General features: G+C 42.0%; 1 protein-coding gene across 2 annotated transcripts in view; it reads left to right on the top strand.

The window, feature by feature from the left end:
- si:ch211-266k8.4 (carabin) overlaps window positions 1-19899 on the top strand; it is a 66375-nt gene that overhangs the window by 27178 nt on the left and 19298 nt on the right. Inside the window, exons 11-14 of one of the 2 annotated variants that reach the window (XM_064929462.1) lie at window positions 10044-10148; window positions 11002-11180; window positions 12120-12232; window positions 14987-15181. In XM_064929462.1, coding sequence (XP_064785534.1) covers window positions 10044-10148; window positions 11002-11180; window positions 12120-12232; window positions 14987-15181 — 592 coding nt within the window. Of the gene's footprint in view, window positions 1-10043; window positions 10149-11001; window positions 11181-12119; window positions 12233-14986; window positions 15182-19899 lie in introns of those variants that run through there. The other variant, XM_064929464.1, reaches the window with a different exon arrangement.

Genomic DNA, 19899 nt, shown 5'->3' with positions numbered 1-19899 from the left:
TGGGTTATAAAGAAATATCCAAAACTTTGAACATCCCATGGTGCACCATTTAAATCCATTATTCAAAAATGGAAAGAATATGGCACCACAACAAACCTGCCAAAACGGGGCCGCCCACCAAAACTCACGGACCAGGCAAGGATGGCATTAATCATAGAGGCAAAGAAGAGACCAAAGATAACCCTGAAGGAGCTGCAAAGCTCCACAGTGGAGATTGGAGTATCTGTCCATAGGACCACTTTAAGCCGTACACTCCACAGAGATGGGCTTTACGGAAGAGTGGCCAGAAAAAAGCCATTGCTTAAAAAAAAAAATAAGCGAACACGTTTGTTCGCCAAAAGGCATGTGGGAGACTCCCCAAACATATGGAAGAAGGTACTCTGGTCAGATGAGACTAAAATTGAGCATTTTGGCCATCAAGGAGAACACTATGTCTGGCGCAAACCCAACACCTCAACACCCGAGAATACCAGCATCATGCTGTGGGGATGTTTTTCATCGGCAGGGACTGGGAAACTGGTCAGAATTGAAGGAATTATGTATTGCGCTAAATACAGGGAAATCCTTGAGGGAAACCTGTTTCAGAGGTTCACCTTCCAGCAGGACAATGACCCTAAGCATACTGCTAAGCAACACTCGAGTGGTTTAAGGGGAAACATTTAAATGTCTTGGAATGGCGTAGTCAAAGCCCAGACCTAAATCCAATTGATTATCTGTAATACATCTTATAGATTGCTGTACACCAGTGGAACCCATCCAACTTGAAGGAGCTGGAGCAGTTTTACCTTGGAGAATGGGCAAAAATCCCAGTGGCTCGACGTGCCAAGCTTATAGAGACACCCCAAGAGACTTGCAGCTGTAATTGCTGAGAAAGGTGATTATTTACTTTCCTGGGGGGTGTGATATTTTCTGTTTTTGTCTTATTTCTGGTTTGTTTCACAATAATAATAAAAAAATTGCATCTTCAAAGTGGTAGGCATGTTATGTAAATCAAATGATACAACCCCCCCCCCAAATTAAATTTTATTTCCAGGTTGTAAGGCAACAAAATAGGAAAAAATCCAAGGGGGGGGGTGAATACTTTCACAAGCTGCTGTACATGTACAAATTACCTCAACTTTTTATTTTATTTTAACCTGTTCCCCCGCACATTGACTCTGTATTGGTTCCCCTTTGTTATTTTTAAAAATGTATTTAGTTAAGAAAATATTAACTACATTTTCTTAAAACGGCGTTGTTGGTTAATGATCTGACCCCTTTCTTTTTCAATTTTCGCCTAAAATTATATACCCAAATCTAACTGCCTGTAGCTCAGGACCTTATCAAGAATATGCATATCCTTGCTTACTATTTGAAAGGAAACACTTTGAAGTTTGTGGAAATGTTAAACTAATGTAGGAGAATAAATACAGATCTGGTAAAAGATGGTACAAAGAAAATGTTTTAAATGTGAGAGAAAGGCCATAATGCACTATTCCAGGTTTGGCACAATTGATATTGTGGCCACTAGTTGGCAGCAGTGTATGGGCAAAGTTGTAGACTGATCCAATGAATCATTGTATTTCTGTTCAAAATGTTATCAAGACTGCCCAAATGTGCCTAATTGCTTTATTAATACATTTTCAAGTTCATAACTGTGCACTCTCCTCAAACAATAGCATGGTATTCTTTCACTGTAATAGCTACTATAATTTGGGCAGTGCAGTTTATCAAGAATTTAAGCTTTCTGCCCATATCAGATATGTCTGTTCTGAGAAATGTTCTTGTTACTTACAACCACATCCTAATCACATTCACCTACGCTAGCTCAACTGTCCCGTGGGGGGACACCGATCCCATAGAGCAGGTATTCCCAAACAGGGGTACGTGCAATGCTGTCGGGGGTACTCCAAATAAAAATGTGATTAACATGTAAAAAAAATACATAAAATATTTTCCGTCAGTCCATTTATATTTTCAAACGGGGCTATATATTTGGGTGAGTTTTTTTGCCCGCCTCAGTAGCCTCGTTTCAATGCCAAAAATAAAATTAAACCATCTAGTGTTCAGTCAAATAATTAACATCCAATCACATTAACCGTTATGCTCTCGTAGGAAAACTTCACTCTTTTGTGCAGCCATTTAGAATCGAACCATGACAATTTGAAAAATAAGCCACAGGAGGTTTTGGAGTGAGAATAAAGATTACTTTTGAGTAGTAAGACATGTATAAAAGCAACAGTTTGCAAGCCCCATACTATTGTGGAGGACTTTATTCTTCCTGCTGCTGCGGATATGGCTGGGACAATGCAGTTAATGCCTTCATCACAACAACACTGTTTCACGACGCATCCGTGACAAGGCAAGAGATGTTTTGAAGCAATTACTACTTCGCATACAAGCCAGTGAATTATATGCATTACTGCTGAATGAGTCAACAGACGTGACGGGCCTGGCACAACTCCTGGTGGTATGTCCATTATGTTTATGGGGGGTCAATTAAGGAAGACATCCTCTTCTGGAAACCAGGACAACATGAGAGGATATTTTTAAAGTACTGGACAGCTATGTGACATCAAATGGACTTTGGTGGTCAAGATGTGTTGGTATCTGTACTGATGGTGCAAAAGCCATGACAAGGAGACCTAGTGGAGTGGTAACGTCTGTGCAAGCTGTAGCTCCCGTCGCTACTTGGGCACACTGCAGCATCCACCGAGAGGGAATGCCTGACGGCTTGAAAGACGTTTTGGACACTACAGTGAAAATGGTTGACTTTGTCAGGTGCCTGAACTCTGGTGTATTTTCTGCACTATGCAATGATGTGGGCATCGACCATGTAACGTTTTTACAACATACAGAAGTGCACTGGTTATCAAGGGGAAAAGTATTGACCATTTTTTTAAATTGAGAGACTAGCTTAAAGTTCTTTACTGACCATAGTTTTCACTTGTCTGACCGCTTGCATGATGACAAGTTTCTCACACGACTGCCTATCTGGGGGATGTTTTTTCCTCACCTGACTGATCTGAATCTAGAATTACAGGGACTCTCCACAACTATATTCAACATGCAGGACAAAGTTGAGGCTATGATTAAGAAGTTGGAGCTCTTTTCTGTCTGCGTTAAAAAGGACAACACACAGGTCTTTCCAGCATTGTATGATTTTTTTTATTTTTTTTTGTGTGTGCAAATGAACTCAAGCTTACGGACAATGTCAAATGTGATATAGCAAAGCACCGGCTTGAACAAGGGAGACTCATCGAAATTGCAACAAGCGGTTCTGTGAAAATGTAATCAGAAGCCACTGGCAGATTTCTGGATAGGCCTACGCTCAGAGTTTCTTACCTTGGCAAATCGCGCTGTTAAAAGACTGATGCCCTTTGCAACCACGTACTTGTGTGAGCGTGGATTCTCAGGCCCTCACTAGCATGAAAATAAATACAGGCACAGACTGGAAAATTATTTAAGACTGAAACTCTCTCCAATACAACCCACAATTGCAGAGTTATGTGTATCCTTTCAAGCACACACTTCTCATTAACCTGTGGTGAGTTATTCACACTTTTTGAACAAATAAGGGTTTATATGTAAGATGGCTAAATAAAAGAGCAAAATTATTGATTATTTTATTTGTGACCTGGTCCTATAAGAGCTCTTTGTCACAACCCAGCTCGTGGGAAGTGACAAACTCACACTAATTTTTATGTTTAATAAATGTATCGTTTAGTGTGTGTCTGGGTCAGGCTTACAAATGTTGTTTTTTACCATCATTGTGAGTGTGCTGGCCCTGGTGCTAGAGGGCAGCTGCAGGTTGAATGACTAAAAAGTTTGGGAACTGCTGCCGTAGAGCGGTTAAGGGCTTGTAAGTAAGCATTTCACGGTAATGTCTACAGCTGTTTTATTCTGTGCATGTAACAAATACAATTTGATTTGATCTCCAGTCACACATGTGGTTACCCTGAGGAGGACTGTCACAACAGGTTTACCAGAATGGGAGATCTTCTGAATTGGTGCACATGCAGGGGAACCAGCCCCAGCAGGAGGCCTCGATTATTAATATTTCCCTGATAATGTTTACTTATTGAGGGGTTAAGATGTGCTGACAGTCCACTGTTTATAGAGCCAAAGTGCGAACTTGCGATAATGATCAGCCGTGTATGCTGGGCTCAATACTGTGTTTCGGTCTCCTTCAGGAAGTGACGGGCCTTTATACAATGCAAAGGGCAGAGATTTTATGCAGTGGGTATTCATGTGACTGTCAGCCATCTGGAGAAGATAAACTGTTATTTTCAAGGCAGGGCCTGATCTTCTTGGAGCTGCGTTGCCTCGTCAGGTCCCCGGAGGGAATGAAGCTGCCTCATATGTCTATGCCCAAGTCTAAAACAATGCACTCATACACGACAATGTGCTGTGCAGTCTTATCAGTCTCCGAGTGAGAGGATAAGACCTGTGTATGTCACAGCCTGTCATTTCTTTCTGAGCTGGTGGTTGGAGACTGCTTCTGTCAGTGTGTTGCCATCATAAATTAAAAAGCTGGTAAAGAGGTTGAGTTATTGTCCGGGTCCTTTTAAAAATGTCTTTTTAGAATGGATGTAAAGCAGCTCCCCCTCCTTGGTCTCCACTAACACTTCTTGGCCCCCCAGTCTGACCCTTGCAGCAGACTTGGAGTCCTATTAAAACAGAGGGCAATGTTGGTTTATACTTGCGTGTTCTTATTTCTGTGTGGAGGAATGCACACTGGGAATTGTTTAGCACCCTGCGACGTGGGCAGTTCTGGTAGCTTACATCTGACGCGTCCGCTCGTGCCACTTTAATATTTGCTCAACAAACAGGCTGCCAGGAACATTGTTAATGTGCAGAAAACAAATTCATGATGGGGTATCTACCCTTGGATAATTACTTCTTTGCCTCAAAATAAACATCAGTCTATTATCTAAAAGATATCATAGGTTTTGTGTTTAGATACTGTAACATCGTGAAACGGTAGCAGCTCCCCTCAGACACTTTTGAGATCTTGGTGTAAAAGTATCAACAATAATTGATTGTGTGAGAATGCAATTTTCAAGTCTCTAGGTGTTTGTTAGGGCTCCAGACAGTTGACAATAAATCTGAGGAATGAGTGAATACATGCGTTAGTCTCGATCACCTTTCTCTATCTATTTGTCCCCCTCACTCTTTTAGAAGAGGCTCTAACAAGGTGATAGGCATCTAATAGACTACCATCCCGATACTGGCTCATGTGTGGTGTGTTCACAGGTTTCTGTTGTAAACGTATTGAAAAGCAGGGGGATCATCCTCCAATGCAATTTAGGACCATGTTTTGCAATTGCCAGTTTATGCCAGGGTACAGGGACTGTAATAATTTATTTGAGTTTGGTCTACAATTAGGTTCTCACGGAGTGTGTGACATGTGTGAACACTATCTGTGAAATGGCAGCCTATGTGGGCTTACACAGAACTGCATTGGTGGGTCATCTCCTATGCTATAACAACATATCAGTTGTAGTAGTGCAAATATCGTTGAATTGTCAAATCTCACAATGTGCAACCTGACTCACATTCCTGAGAATATTTGGGAAAGGATTCATATGAAAAGCTTAGTCCTGCTGTCCTAAAGGAGGAAGCAGCCTGTTTGGATGCATTGCAGTTCTAACACTGTTTAGGTCTTGGCATGTGGGAAATGAAATCCCTTTGGTTTTTATGGAATTGATCAAGAAAGGCTATTATACAGATGGAAGGATGAGTTGACTATTCAATCCCTCATTTCTTAATCAGTCACTGAAGCAGTTGAGATCTCTTTGTCTAAGTGGATTGCGTTACGAAAATGAATAAGAGAAATTTGAGCATGCTGTAAGATGTTGACATAACTGACACCATTTCTATTGTAGGCCCACTATAACTTGGGAGTAACTGGGTTGCAAAGCAGTACAGCGAAACAGAGCTAGATGATCTTCATATAATCACTATACACCTCACTTATTCTGTGTCTTTTCAGTGGTAAAAACGGACCATGCATTGATACTAATGTTGCCTGGTCTTGTCTACTTTAGGTGTGTGTGTGTGTGTGTGTGTGTGTGTGAATGATAAGTTGACTCAGTTTATGAAAACTATCTTATGAAAACAGGCATTTTTCTTACGCAGGTAACTACTTATTTAGTATTGTTCTGCTGTGTTCCTTGGCGCCGTCCCTGGCTGTTTTGTAGCCGTTGTCCTGTTTGAGCTCCTTTTACCCTTTATCAGGTTTCCTGCTGCTTTGGACCTCTGCCCTCTCTTCCACACCGCCATTTCACCTATTCCGCTAGGACATTTCAACAGCCTGTTTGTCTGTTTGACCTTTAAAGTGATTGAAGTTTCCCTAAGCTCTGCAAGGTGTTAACATATCATGTTTTGGTCAACTTAAGTGGTGTGCACTTTTCTAAACAACCTGATAACCGGATATTTTGTTTTTATTTTATTTTACTGGCTCACCTCTTTATCTATTAACCTGCCAGCTGTCAGGCAACCTGTAGAAATGATTGAGTAACATGACATGAACAAGCTGCTGTATCTGTTCATTCAGGGGGTTTAGACTTGAATGTGGGCTTATTCTCCTCAAATATCTCCCTGACTCCGTTTCCCCACAGGCCAAAGCCTGTGAAGGTGGGCAGGTTCTTTTGAATGAGGAATCTTTGATGTTAAGGAGATGAGCTAGACTGATAAGATGTCTGCATGTCCACACAGCTCCTGTAAGTTTGTCGTTAACCATGACTGTGACCCAGGGCATAAATACAGGCTTGTGTTCCCTCGTAATTCCACATCCTCAACTAGACGCCCATCTTTAATGTTTCGCTTGTGGTCTTTGGTCTTTTCTAGTGGTCATTTGGAATATGATTGACTGAAATTGCTCTAGTCTCTTAAAGTGATCTAAATGTTATAGCACGCTTGGCATTATACATACAGTAATGACTTCATGTGCATTGACATTCATGTACACTGTCAAGTTCGCCAGCTTGTAGTCCTAAAAAACTGAAATTAGTTATCTGGTTCGTTCAGCCACTCCCATGGGGCTTTGGGATAATTGTCGAAAATAAGGTCTGAGGTTAACACTGGTTTAGATGTTATACATTTTGTTCTATGAGATATCAGTCAGTTAACATGGCCTTTTATGAATTATGAAGCCTTTATGTGCTTGATTTGATTACATAAATGCTTAAAACTTCACTTTTCTGAAATTTTAAGCATCTGATTCTCATAGAACAAAGCGTATAAGATCTCCTAAGCCTGTTTACTACAGACCTTATTTTTGTCATTTATCAAAAAAATATGAATTTCATCTAGGCTTTCGCCAACGAGCCATGACCGAGTCTCTTGCCTACAAAAATATGCCATTACCATTACTCTCTATATGGAATATAATGAATCTAAATCTCTTCTCTTACCTGTGGCCACAAATGTCTGTCTTTTCATGCAGTGGGCACCCTGTGGAAAGCAATTCATATTTGTCCTTCCGTTTTGTGGCATGTGAAGCTGAGGAAGGATATCCTGCCTGTCAAATGTGGTGTACATGGATATCGTGGGATCGTATGTATTGGTTTGTGTTGATGAATGTTAGCTCTACCCCTTAGGCTGCACTATATTGGTGATGTAAAGACCGACGGCACCAGCAAGTTCAGTTCAGTGAACTGCTTTGGCCTTAGGGCACTCCAGTTTTAGACAACACAACAATGCCATGCTAATCATAGGACTAGAACACTAGGCTGTCTTGATGCTAATGCTGCAGCATGTGCCCTATTGGCTTGACTTTTACAGTACATTATTTAGCATAATGTAAATTCACAATGTTGGTTAGGGCTACACCAGGCTTTGCTATGACTGTACAATGGCATGTTTCCTAATCCACACCAATGTTGTAGTTAATCATGAGGTGTAAAGGCCCTTAAAGGTCTGTTGCCATCCGAACCTTAAGTAGCTACTTCGAATAGTTGACTGTTAGTGCTGACCTAGTGTATGTGGCGTTGCTGGACATGCATCAGCACAGACAGGTTTAATCTGTCTGTAGGTGCCTTGGCAACAGGTTGCAGGGCCAACATTATGTTTATCTGTGCATCAGAGAGGAAGTGATTGCTATCAGTTTCAGGGGAGAAATGTGTTTTCACTGCTTATCTGTGGTGATGACCTAGCAGCTTTCGCATTAATTACTTTTGTCAGCCATTGTTATTATAGAACTAACACTAGTTTCCTTGTAGTATCTCAGGAATGTAGGCCTATAGGTTTGATGCTTCGACATGTCTATTGGCTCTGATCTGTGATATACCTGGGATGCACAGACACACTATCGGGAATCCTAGAGAGTTTCTAAATATATTTCCCTGTGGATTACCCTTACTCTTCCACCACCAACATTCTGCCCTAAGATACATACACTGATACAGTCATGTATTGTATGAAGGCATTAAAGCCACCATTAGGCCAGTGACCACACACACTGTACAGTACTTATAGATGAATTGGGATCATTATGTTTGGGGATGAAAGTAATCCTGTGTGCCTTGGAAGGCTGGAGTCCTGTAATGTCTTGGCACAAGTTCAGTTCAACACTGCTCTCCCAGATTGATGACGAGGAGTTTTATCAATGTGTTCCTAATGATAAATGCACACTCTCATTTTAGTCTGTTTATAGTTGGTGTTTTGAGGTTGATCAGCAGGAAAAAGTCCCTTTGAGCAATATCAGACAAATCTGATGAGGACTGCTGATTGTCTACTATGATCCTGAGGGCAGCAGGAAAAGAAAACCGGAAACAGTATGTCATCGCTAATTCCAGGGCAATTACGAATCGGCTTACTCACAGAGGATGACATGTGAAACTGAAAGCAGTCATTCTTCTAGCTTCTTATTAGGTCCAGAGTCAGACTCTGCTTGTCAGTCATTGGGGGTGAGCTCATTGACTGTGTGTGTGATTACTGCCTTGAGTCAGCAAAGAACCCGAGGGCAGATGAGGTCACTCTTAAAATCACAGGGTTAAGCCAAACAACCTTACATTATCCAGGCTCTGCCCCAGCTCCCTCCTCTGTGAAACTGCAAACATGGACTACATGTCCAGCAGACACAGCAAGCTGTACTAGGACATACACCTACATCTGGGAAACAAGCATAACATACTGTACCATTATTTATAGCACACACTCTTCTTCCCCACAGTTCAAACACTCTAGTCCACTCTAAAGAGACCAGGTGTCCAGGGTCAGTAGGAAGTGACAATCTTAGGCTGGAACTTCCTGGTCTTGTGAACTGAGCAGTCACTCTGGCTCCCACTCTTCCTGTGGAGAGTGGTGGAAGAAAGCCTTCCTCTGAAATGGCACATCTTTAGTGGATTACCCAGCCTGCCTCTGTCATTATAGCATTAGTCTGCAGGGCTAAACCTTTATTTTGCATCATCTGCTAATCTGTTTGGCTCCTGCTCTTTGAAGCGGATGTCATCTTTGTGTGGTGTTCTGCTCTATTAACATCAACCGCTCTCCAAATACTGTATATGGACTTCCCTCAGCCTGGCTGATCAGCTCCTAGAGGAAATCCACAGCATTTTACTTGGACCGCAAAGTCAACAATGGGAAATGGGCCGAAAGCTTTCTTTTGGAGTCCTGTCTTCCTTTCTTTAATGTTCCAGAGGATGTGAACATGCATGTCAATTCTTGTTATTGTTTTAATATCACTGCAGAAGATAACTTATAATCCACCTCTGGCATTGATTGATGTATTGAGGGCTGGTCGGGGGTAATAGAGATTTAAAATCAGATGACTCAATGGAAGGCCAAAACCTCAAATATGGCTTTATACAGTAGACCTACAGTACATGTTATCACATGAGGTCTGACTTGATGACATGTACAGTACCTTCTTGCTCTTAGTAAATCAATCAAAGTTGTCTTGTTGGTCAGCTGCAGATGGCTAGCCTGTTTCATGCCTTGCTGGTTAAAGCCCCATCAATATAAAACGACCCAAAAATATTTTGTGCCAATGTTACCAAGCACAACCATTTAAAAAAATTACATTTCTTCATATTAAGTGTGTGTTCCTCTCGTTGCAGGAAAAATTGAGAAACCTATTCCACCACCACTGCCCACTAAGGTGAAGGAGCAGGAGAAGAGTGGGGATGGACCTAAATTGGAAGCCAAGAACTCAGTAAGGAAGGGTGAGGCAGTTCATAATACCAGGGTGCTTATGGACCAGCTATAACCAGGCTAAATCCCAGGTACTATCCAGTACAACGGGTGAAGACTCCCTAGTCTTTCAACATTACTGGCACAGGGCACACCTTTTTATATGGCCTCATAAAAGTGAGATGGATGTACTGTCATAACTAATTCCCACATAAACCCTAGGCCACATTAAATAAAATATGCAAGTTGGTATTGTCAAGATGTGCTAAGACTGCAAGTCGGCAGAAAAGTTTTAGATTAATACAGCAAGTGATGTGATTAACCTGTTTGTGTTCTGGCAAAAAACTGAGAAATGAAAGTTCCCAATGCTAAGCCTGTCAAGTTGTGGTGTATATATCGCAGTTAGAAATATTGTTTAATGAACAATACTTTGACGAGCTGTGAAATGGATATCTCCCCAACGTGGCAGCTGTGTAAATTCGACTATCTGTGAAAGGCGCTCACAATCCCATAGGCTCTTGTCCTGTTGTTGAGATAGCCGATAGATTATCAGACTCTGCCATCTAGATTCCAGGTGTTCATACGTGTGGTTGGCATAGGGACTTCTCCCCTGTGTGTTTGCCTAGCTCACAGCAGATAGACTATACCACCAGAGTCAATGCGACAGGCTGCTGATAACATTCATTTGTGCAGTACATGGGGGACCACATACAAACACACTGTAGGGGTATGACCATGAAAAATGCATGTTCATTTTGTAGTTCAAAGACACATTTTTGTGTCCAGTACTGTGTATGTTTGAGATTGTTACAACACATAAAACATACTTACACCATGTCATAGACTTTTCCTCATGTCCTGAATTAACCCATTGTGTCCCAATAGATTCATCGGTGTCCGGTGTTAAGACCGTGTTCACCCGGCTAGTGAGGATGGCCCAGCGCTACCTGCTGGATAAGGATTGTCAGAGTGGGGACAGTAAGCCTTCCCCATCCCAAGGCAGCTCTGCCAGGCGCCGCTCCTCCAAGGCCAGCAGGACAACTTCCTCAATCACACAGTCACAGGTCGGCTAGCCAGGGTCAAACACACGCTACGCCAACTCTCATTCACCTGTAGAGAAAGTTCTGAAATGTGGGGAAGATCTCAATTGCAGATGCCTCGTGTCCTCTCTTCGTCTCTTTCTCAAAACTCGTTGGATGAGAGCGAGGTCCCTCCCCTCTGACCTACTCCTCCAATGGGTTTTGAGAAGGCGACGAGGACGCAAGGAGCAATTGAGATCTTCCCAGGCTCTCACCATTTTTCTAGCGAAATCCATCACCTCTTCCTCCTCTCCTTATGTTTGTTTGGTTATTCTGCACAGTACTTTGTAAAAATCAAGCTATTCTGCAGGGACCCTCAGTATTCATCATCTGCGGATTTTCAGTATATTACTTTTCAACAGTGTTGAGTTTTCATTAGCCCTTTGTTACAGTCTATAATTGCTATGTGTTTATGACTGGCTGGATTTACACAGCCTCAAGACCCATTTGGACTCAGTCAGTGTGCCTTCCCAGAGGAACACAAAGCATGAAACTGCCTGAAACTGCTGAATGAGACTGGTCTGTGGCAGTTCTCCCAGGGCCTACAGTATTATTGGGATCTTAGGGTTTAGTTTGACCTCTAGTTTGCGTTTCACACATGCATGCAGTTGCCATTCTCCGTTTAGAAAAAATGTCACATTACACAAGAGAAGGGATTTGACCCATTTACCTCTGAGAAGCAGATTTTTACACTGCCCTTCTGGCTAACTAGGACTTTCATGAAGGGGCACCGTCTGGATTAGAACTGGAACCTTCCCTTTCAACCAGATACTCGGAGGCCATTTTACGACTCACTTATTAAAAGTATTTTCATAGGACTACGTTTTTTTCTTCCTCTCAATTTTACATTGGGTCTATACTGTCTCAATTAGCTGAGACGTTCAGTAGTGTTCGGTTATTGTTATGGTCTCCATCTCCCTCCAGATCAGAGCCAAGAGGAGTCAAAAGGGCGTGTCCCAGCAGGGAAGTGTGAGTCAGACCAGAGGAGGGACCCTTCCCGGTCCTACCCCAGACTCAGAAGGGTCAGTCAAAGACAGGTTGGTCAGAAATCCCCTGTTAGACACATCTGTATTGTTCAACTGAGAAATGCACAGCAAGAGCAACATCTTCTCCATACTGCAATTCACAGCTTCTATTAATGATAGACCTTTTTTTATTTGGAATATTATTTGATTTGAGGTTTCTTCATGTAGATGTTTTCACTAAGCAATAAATTTATGGCTCTGTCAATTTCTCTGAGAGGGCCCAAGAGAATTGACTACTTTTATACGTTTATCGGTCAGCCAGAGGAGTTGGCTCCCAGCCAGCAGAATGACTTTCCCACAGACTGCTGTTACATATGGGAACCTTTATGATCAACATGCATGTTAGTCATAGGGGCAAAGAACCTCAACAGGAAATTCAAGGTCATAAAAGTTGCCACTTATCTAACTTTCATACCGTTTTTCCATTCATAGCACTAATTATGTGGTAGTCATGCATACAACACTGGTGGGTGGAGGTAGGCAATCCCACAGCCATGAGCTTCCTGTTTTTGCTTAAAATACTTCAAAACAAAAACAATTTTATGCGCTGTTAAATGTCATCGCAATTAGAACTTGATCCACAGATTCTTGGAGGGTGGAAAAGATTGACATGAATTCTATTTTTTAATGGGCATAGGTTGAGGTCCCCGCCCCTCTACATCAACTTCATAAATCAATATTTTTGTGTTCTAATGACAAGCAGTTCCATGTCGTGTCTCCCTGGCAGGCAGGCTGGCCTCAGCCTCATTCTCATAACAAAAGCATATCACACATCTTTGAGCCGGTGCCAGAAGTCTGTGTGCATACCTGTCATTCCTCACAGGTCCCGTATTAGTGTCAAGTGGCTGAAACCGCTGAAACGAAGAGCGGGTCGCCCGGGGTCAAGGAAGGGATTACGCTAATTTGACACAACATTACAGAGGGCAGGGAGTGGATTTGGCTCCTCTCAGCGAGTCGCTGAAAAGGCATGTCAGCTTTTCAACACTGACGGGGCCAGGCACCAAGGAGCTAAGGGCCAGTAGAGGCCAGGGGTATTACAGCTGCTGTTGACTATAGCACACTCTGGCTCATGTACAGTGTCTGACTCTGAGCTCTGATCTAAGAGTAGAGGATGTAGTCACAGCACACTGGAACTCCCACCAGTAGATTTCAGTCACTCATCAGCAGGAGATTGTGGGGCGGCAGGGTAGCCTAGTGGTTAGAGAGTTGGACTAGTAACTGGAAGGTTGCAAGTTCAAATCCCCGAGCTTCCATCTGTCGTTCTGCCCCTGAAAAGGCAGTTAACCTACTGTTCCTAGGCCGTCATTGAAAACAAGAATTTGTTCTTAACTGAGTTGCCTAGTTAAGTAAAGGTAAAATAAATACAAATTGTAATATCGCTGTGTATTTAATCTATATTCAAAGAATGTTGATTTCAGATTGTGTAATGTGAACTTTTTCCCCCTCCATAAGTTTTAATTGTACTCATTTGTAGGATAGTCAATAGATCACATTTTTATTTTGAACTACTGAAGAAATGTGGTGGTTATACTGTGTTCCATGGAGTTTTTGGGTTGGACCCCTGGCTGAGGTTGACCTGTATAGAAGGTGTAGGTCATGCACAGGTCATTTCACCCAAGAATTTGGGCGATCAGGAATCTGAAAATGCTGAGCAAAAAGTTTGCGGTGGTTCCCCTTCCTCTGTGATTGTTGTGTGTGTTTTTAGAGATCATATGTAGAATAATTTAACAGGCTTAATATTATTATTTCATAGTTCTCAGGTATCTCAACCCAAATAGAAGATTTTGACATTTTTGTTCTATTCCTGTCTATACAGTACTAAGTTAGGGTGCAGTTTGCTCTCATCTAAATCCATCTAGACTCTATTGTCAGACTCCAGTCACCCAATTCATAGACTGTTCTTTCTGCTACCCCATGGCAAGCGGATACTGGAGTGCTAAGTCTAGGTCCAAATTTTCTTAAATGCATTGTTGGTTAAGGGCTTGTAAGTAATCATTTCACGGTAAAGTTGCATTCGGCGCATGTGACAAATACAATTTAATTAGATTTTTTTGGTAGCTATGTTTGTAGTTACAGTATGTTCTGTGTCAGTAACTAAGCCCTACATCAACACTTTATAGGTGTTAATCACATGTTTGTTGGTGTAATGTGCAGAGGAAGCTTGTTTGAAGGGTGAGGAAATTAATGAAAAATGGCAGGTGTTTGGTGGGTGACTGGCTGGCTGCCACCCTTACACCCAACCCCGGTGCTGTTTTGTAAATGGTGTATGGCACAGGGAGGATATCTCTCACTCCCCCCAGCCCTGCAGGTGCTTCCTCTGTTAATGCCCTACACCTGTGGATAAATCAAACCACTGACATTTATGACATATCTATGAGCCAGAGAGAGGGAAGATGGGGGAGCGAGAGTGTCTACATACAGTACGTGTTTTTGTGTAGCCCCTGTCAGTCGAGTTTCATACCAAGGTGTCACTGTAGAATGGTTATCAGACTTCTTGGCTATTGACCTGTGGCTCATGATGTCAGACTGAACAGAGTACTTTTACTCCCCTTTTCATTTTTGGAGCATTTTCTATTATAAGATGTAGCTAGTCTAAATCAAAAGTTGTTAATGTGCATTCTGTGTAGTAATCTATAATGATCATGTCAACATTGGACTACATGAAACATTTTTAAAGTGGAGTTGAATTAAACACTTGTGCATCACAGATTGGGGATAGCTGTGACATGAAAGTGAGTAAACATTATGATGCTCCTGTTTCTCCAGCAGGCCAGAGCCAGCAGCGTTTAGGAGAATGGGTTCTGGTCCCATGGGCAGGGTGGCGCGTAGACGCAGCAGTCTGCCCCCCAGAGTTGAGTCTCTCCGCCTGCTCCGGACCAGGACCCCCCAGTCCCCATCGCCCTCTCCCTCCAGCCCAGCACAAACACTGGCCCATCCGAGACGGAAAACAGCCCTATCCAGGTAAGCTGGAACCTATTGTCTACATTGTGTTATAGAAGACTCAGGGTTGAATTTATTAGTCGGATTCCGTTGCAAAATATTTTGTAATGCTTACACTAGAAACCAAATGGAAATAAGCGGAGGAAACAGGAAGGGCTTTTGTTGCAAAACATTTTCTGTTTGGAGTAAACAGTTCCCGTTACAAAATGTTTTACAACATACAAAACGTTTTACAATGGAATCTGACTAATGAATACATCCTAGGTAACTGATATGCAGACAATGTACTATATAATAGACTGGATCTGTTTTCTAGCTTGGGGTTTAGAGTCCCAGTAACTCATTCCAAAGTGTCTTCCTGACTTGAGATTATCTGAAGGAGGTGAATTCAGATCCGTCCTCTATTTGCGTTGGGCTTGACAGATGTGATACCTGCTGACAGAAGTGTGGTTGTAGTGTTCTTTTTAATTAAAGGGATCACCACTCATTGCGTAATCATGTTATAATGACAGATTATTGTTCCTCCTGGAATATGAGGTCTAGTAAAGTGTAACTATATAGTAATAATATACACCCCACATCAGAGATGTAACATGGAACAGTAATCTCCTCGTTGTGCAATCAGCTGTAACAACACATCCTGAACTGAGGACCCTCACAGCCCCAACCCACCAATTGAATGTGTTGTTCGCAGTAAATTATTTATTGCCTTTTTTAAATGGTTTTGCACTCCAAGCAGCCAGTCCCCTGCTGTATCTCATAATATACTCCTGTCCGTCCCACCTATGTACCGAGAAACATTACGTCAGTGTTCTGTTTCCCTGTAGTGTAGGCAGGGCTGGGCCACAATGGTACCAAAATAAACCAGAGAGCTTGCCTCCCTATAGTGCCTACTCTCTGAAGGGTACCAAAATGAACCAGAGAGCTTGCCTCCCTATAGTGCCTACTCTCTGAAGGGTACCAAAATGAACCAGAGAGCTTGCCTCCCTATAGTGCCTACTCTCTGATGGGTACCAAAATGAACCAGAGAGCTGCCTGCCTACTGCGTACTCTGTCCCTGGAAGTTCATTCAGTGTCTGCAGGCATCCTGGGAAAGCCAGAAGCTCTTAGGAGGAGTGGTGGAAAATGACAGTCGGAGTGCCTCTGTATCTACATGCAGGCCAGACCAGTGCAGTGTCAGCTCCCTCCCTCCATAAACTCTGATCAGCACTACAGAGCAGATGTATTTATAATCGGGCACCTCTCTGGCAGCCCCCCAGAGCGCTCCCCTCTTACACACCAACCAACCTCACTCCCATTGGAAAGAACAGCCATGGTCAGAGACTGGAGCGGATGAGTCACACTGCAACTAGGAAAACGCTTGATTAGCCTTTTGGTTCAATCCCAAAAAAGCTGTAGTAGTGAACAGATTGGAACTGCTCTATTTTGGTCTGGTATAGTGTTTATTATAATGTCTACTCTCTGGACATGTGGCCCTAAACACTGTGACTGGCTATAGAAATTCACATTGTGTTGTTGTAACCTGATGTTGAATGCTGCTCTGTTGGATGATCTGAATAATTGGTGCTGTGATGCCTTGTTAGTCTTCATGTACTGTCCATGTGATCTAACTTGACAGACAAATGTGTCATAATTACATCATTCCATCTGACATCTTGCCAGGGACAACCTAACTGCTAGTGAAGTGGAAAACTAGCTTGACAAGTGTTTTTCTCAACCGTACTTTGCTTACTGAGCAGACTGAAATAGAGAGGGGTTAGTTGGTGTAAAGCTCGACTCAATTTAGTCTGAAAACTAATTTCAGCGTTCTGTGTAATAGCTATTTATGTGACTGCGTGTGTTAGAGTTCACAACCATGTGTTTCATGACTGAACAAGTTGTGCTTCCGGTTCATTCACATTGTTTTGTGGTTTTGTGACTTAATGGGTGTATGTAAATAAGACAAGTAAACCATCCCTCTCCAACAAAAGCAATTGAATTACGGAAATACAGTTGACATATTTAAGACTAACTTTATTCATGAAATGACAAGCAAAATATGTGCGACAGCTATAACTGTCTGTTTAAATTTAACAAAGACACAAGTGCCATAGACTGGCACACTTGTTTGCCTCACTGACTAGTTAGTCAGCCCCACCCACATCACTGTATGTACAGTTGAAGGCGGAAGTTTACATACACCTTAGCCAAATACATTTAAACTCAGTTTTTCACAATTCCTGACATTTAATCCTAGTAAAAATGTCCTGTCTTAGGTCAGTTACCACTTTATTTTAAGAATGTGAAATGTCAGAATAATAGTAGTGATTTTTCAGCTTTTATTTCTTTCATCACATTCCCAGTGGGTCAGAAGTTTAGAGACACTCTAAATTAGTATTTAGTAGCTTTGCCTTTAAATTGTTTAACTTGGGTCAAATGTTTCAGGTAGCCTTCTACAAGCGTCCCACAATAAGTTGGGTGAATTTTGGCCCATTCCTCCGGACAGAGCTGGTGTAAGTGAGTCAGGTTTGTAGGCCTCCTCGGTCGCACATGCTTTTTAAGTTCTGCCCGACAAATTTTCTATTGGGTTGAGTTCAGAGCTTTGTGATGGCCACTCCAATACCTTGACTTTGTTGTCCTTAAGCCATTTTGCCACAACTTCGGAAGTATGCTTGGGGTCATTGTCTATTTGGAAAACCCATTTGCGACCAAGCTTTAACTTTCTGACTGATGTCTTGAGATGTTGCTTCAATATATCCACTTCATTTTCCTACCTCATGATGCCATCTATTTTGTGCAACAGTCCCTCCTGCAGCAAAGCACCCCCACAACATGATGCTGCCATCCCCGTGCTTGACGGTTGGGATAGTGTTCTTTGGCTTGCAAGCCTCCCCCTTTTTCCTCCAAACATAACGATGGTCATTATGGCAAAACAGTTATATTTTTGTTTCATCAGGCCAGAGGACATTTCTCCAAAAAGTACGATCTTTGTCCCCATGTGCAGTTGCAAACCGTAGTCTGGCTTTTTTATGATGGTTTTGGAGCAGTGGCTTCTCCTTGCTGAGCGGCCTTTCATGTTATGTCGATATAGGACTCGTTTGAATGTGGATATAGATACTTTTGTACCTGTTTCCTCCAGCATCTTCAGAAGGTCCTTTGCTATTGTTCAGGAATTGGTTTGCACATTTCGCACCAAAGTATGTTCATCTCTAGGAGACAGAATGCGTCTCCTTCCAGTGCGGTATGACGGCGGCGTGGTCCCATGGTGTTTATACTTAGGTACTATTGTTTGTAGAGATGAACGTGGTACCTTCAGGCATTTGGAAATTGCTCCCAAGGATGAACCAGACTTGTGGAGGTCTATTTAAAAATATTTTAACGACTCCAACCTAAGTGTAGGTAAACTTCTGACTTTAACTGTATGTTTGTGTGGGACTTGGAGGGGGATTATGAAACCTACTGTAGGATATCCCTTTAGAGAGGCACAGTGTTGATGCATGGGAAGAGCAGTGTATGTTTGTCATGATATGGCCAGTGGTGATTTTAGCATGTAAATCTTGGTGGGGCAAAATTTAAAATGTGAGATGCATGCCAACAAAGCCACTACACAACACTAAGCAATACATGAATTGCACTATAACGGTGACAAATGGTGCCAACATAAAGCTGTCCCAACAGCGGAGTCCCAACACTTCACCACTGCTATACCTGGCTATCAGCGTAACCTTGTCTGGCAGAGAAACAGTTTCTTCAGCCTCATTTATTGCCTTTAAAAAAACATAGCTGAAAAGGCTGACTTGCTTAAACAAATGTGTTTTATACTGACAATTCAGATGGTTAAACTATGGCATAAGAGGACGACAAGCAGATAAGCGTAATTTCGATTTAAGACATTAATGAGCGAGCTAGGACGGAGTCAATATAACTACTTTTTGCAATGACAATTTACAGCAACAGAATTCAGAACATGCACAGTCTTTTACGGTGTTCTCCCTGTACACCAAGTCAGAACCGTAGGATAAATAGAAAGACAGATTTTTACCTTGTCAGCTCAGGGATTCGATCTCGCAAACTTTCGGTTACGAGTCCAACGCTCTAACCACTAGGCTACCTGCCGCCTCATATAAGCAGACAATGAAAGCTTGATGATTAAATTTCTTAAAAAAAACAGTTTTATAGGCTACAATTGCACCACCAAGTCAGAACATGAGGTGAAAATAGACCAAATTATTAGGGTGAGGCACACTTAGTATTACTTTCTTAGCTACGGAATACATATCTACCTGGCATATTACATAATTTATTCAACAGCATACAAGACATTTTTGGACTCACCTTGTTCTCACGTGCACAGGAAGGTGGCGTGGCGGTCCCTCGTGTGCAAATTTTGTCATCAAACTTTCATAAAAATCTGCCCTCTCTGGATTTATGGCACTTTCAAGACAACTGGGAACTCAACTTTATTTTTATATGTATTAAAAAAAGTTGAATCACGATGACGTCAGTGATCTTCAGGTCGTAGCTCAAGAACAATGGTTCCCAAACTTTTTATAGTCCTGTACACCTTTAAACATTCAACCTGCAGCTGCATACCCCTCTGTCACTTCCCACATCCCGGGTCATGGGAAGTGACAGCTCTTATAGGACCAGGGCACAATTAATAATATAATCAAATAATATTTGATAATAATAATATAATATTTTGCTCTTTAACCATCTTGCATATAAAACCTAATTTGTTCATCGGAAATTGTGAATTA

This window comes from Oncorhynchus masou, chromosome 22 (genome assembly GCF_036934945.1).
Source record: "Oncorhynchus masou masou isolate Uvic2021 chromosome 22, UVic_Omas_1.1, whole genome shotgun sequence".
In the NCBI taxonomy this organism is placed as follows: domain Eukaryota; kingdom Metazoa; phylum Chordata; class Actinopteri; order Salmoniformes; family Salmonidae; genus Oncorhynchus; species Oncorhynchus masou.
This window is presented reverse-complemented; position numbering and strand designations above follow the sequence as displayed.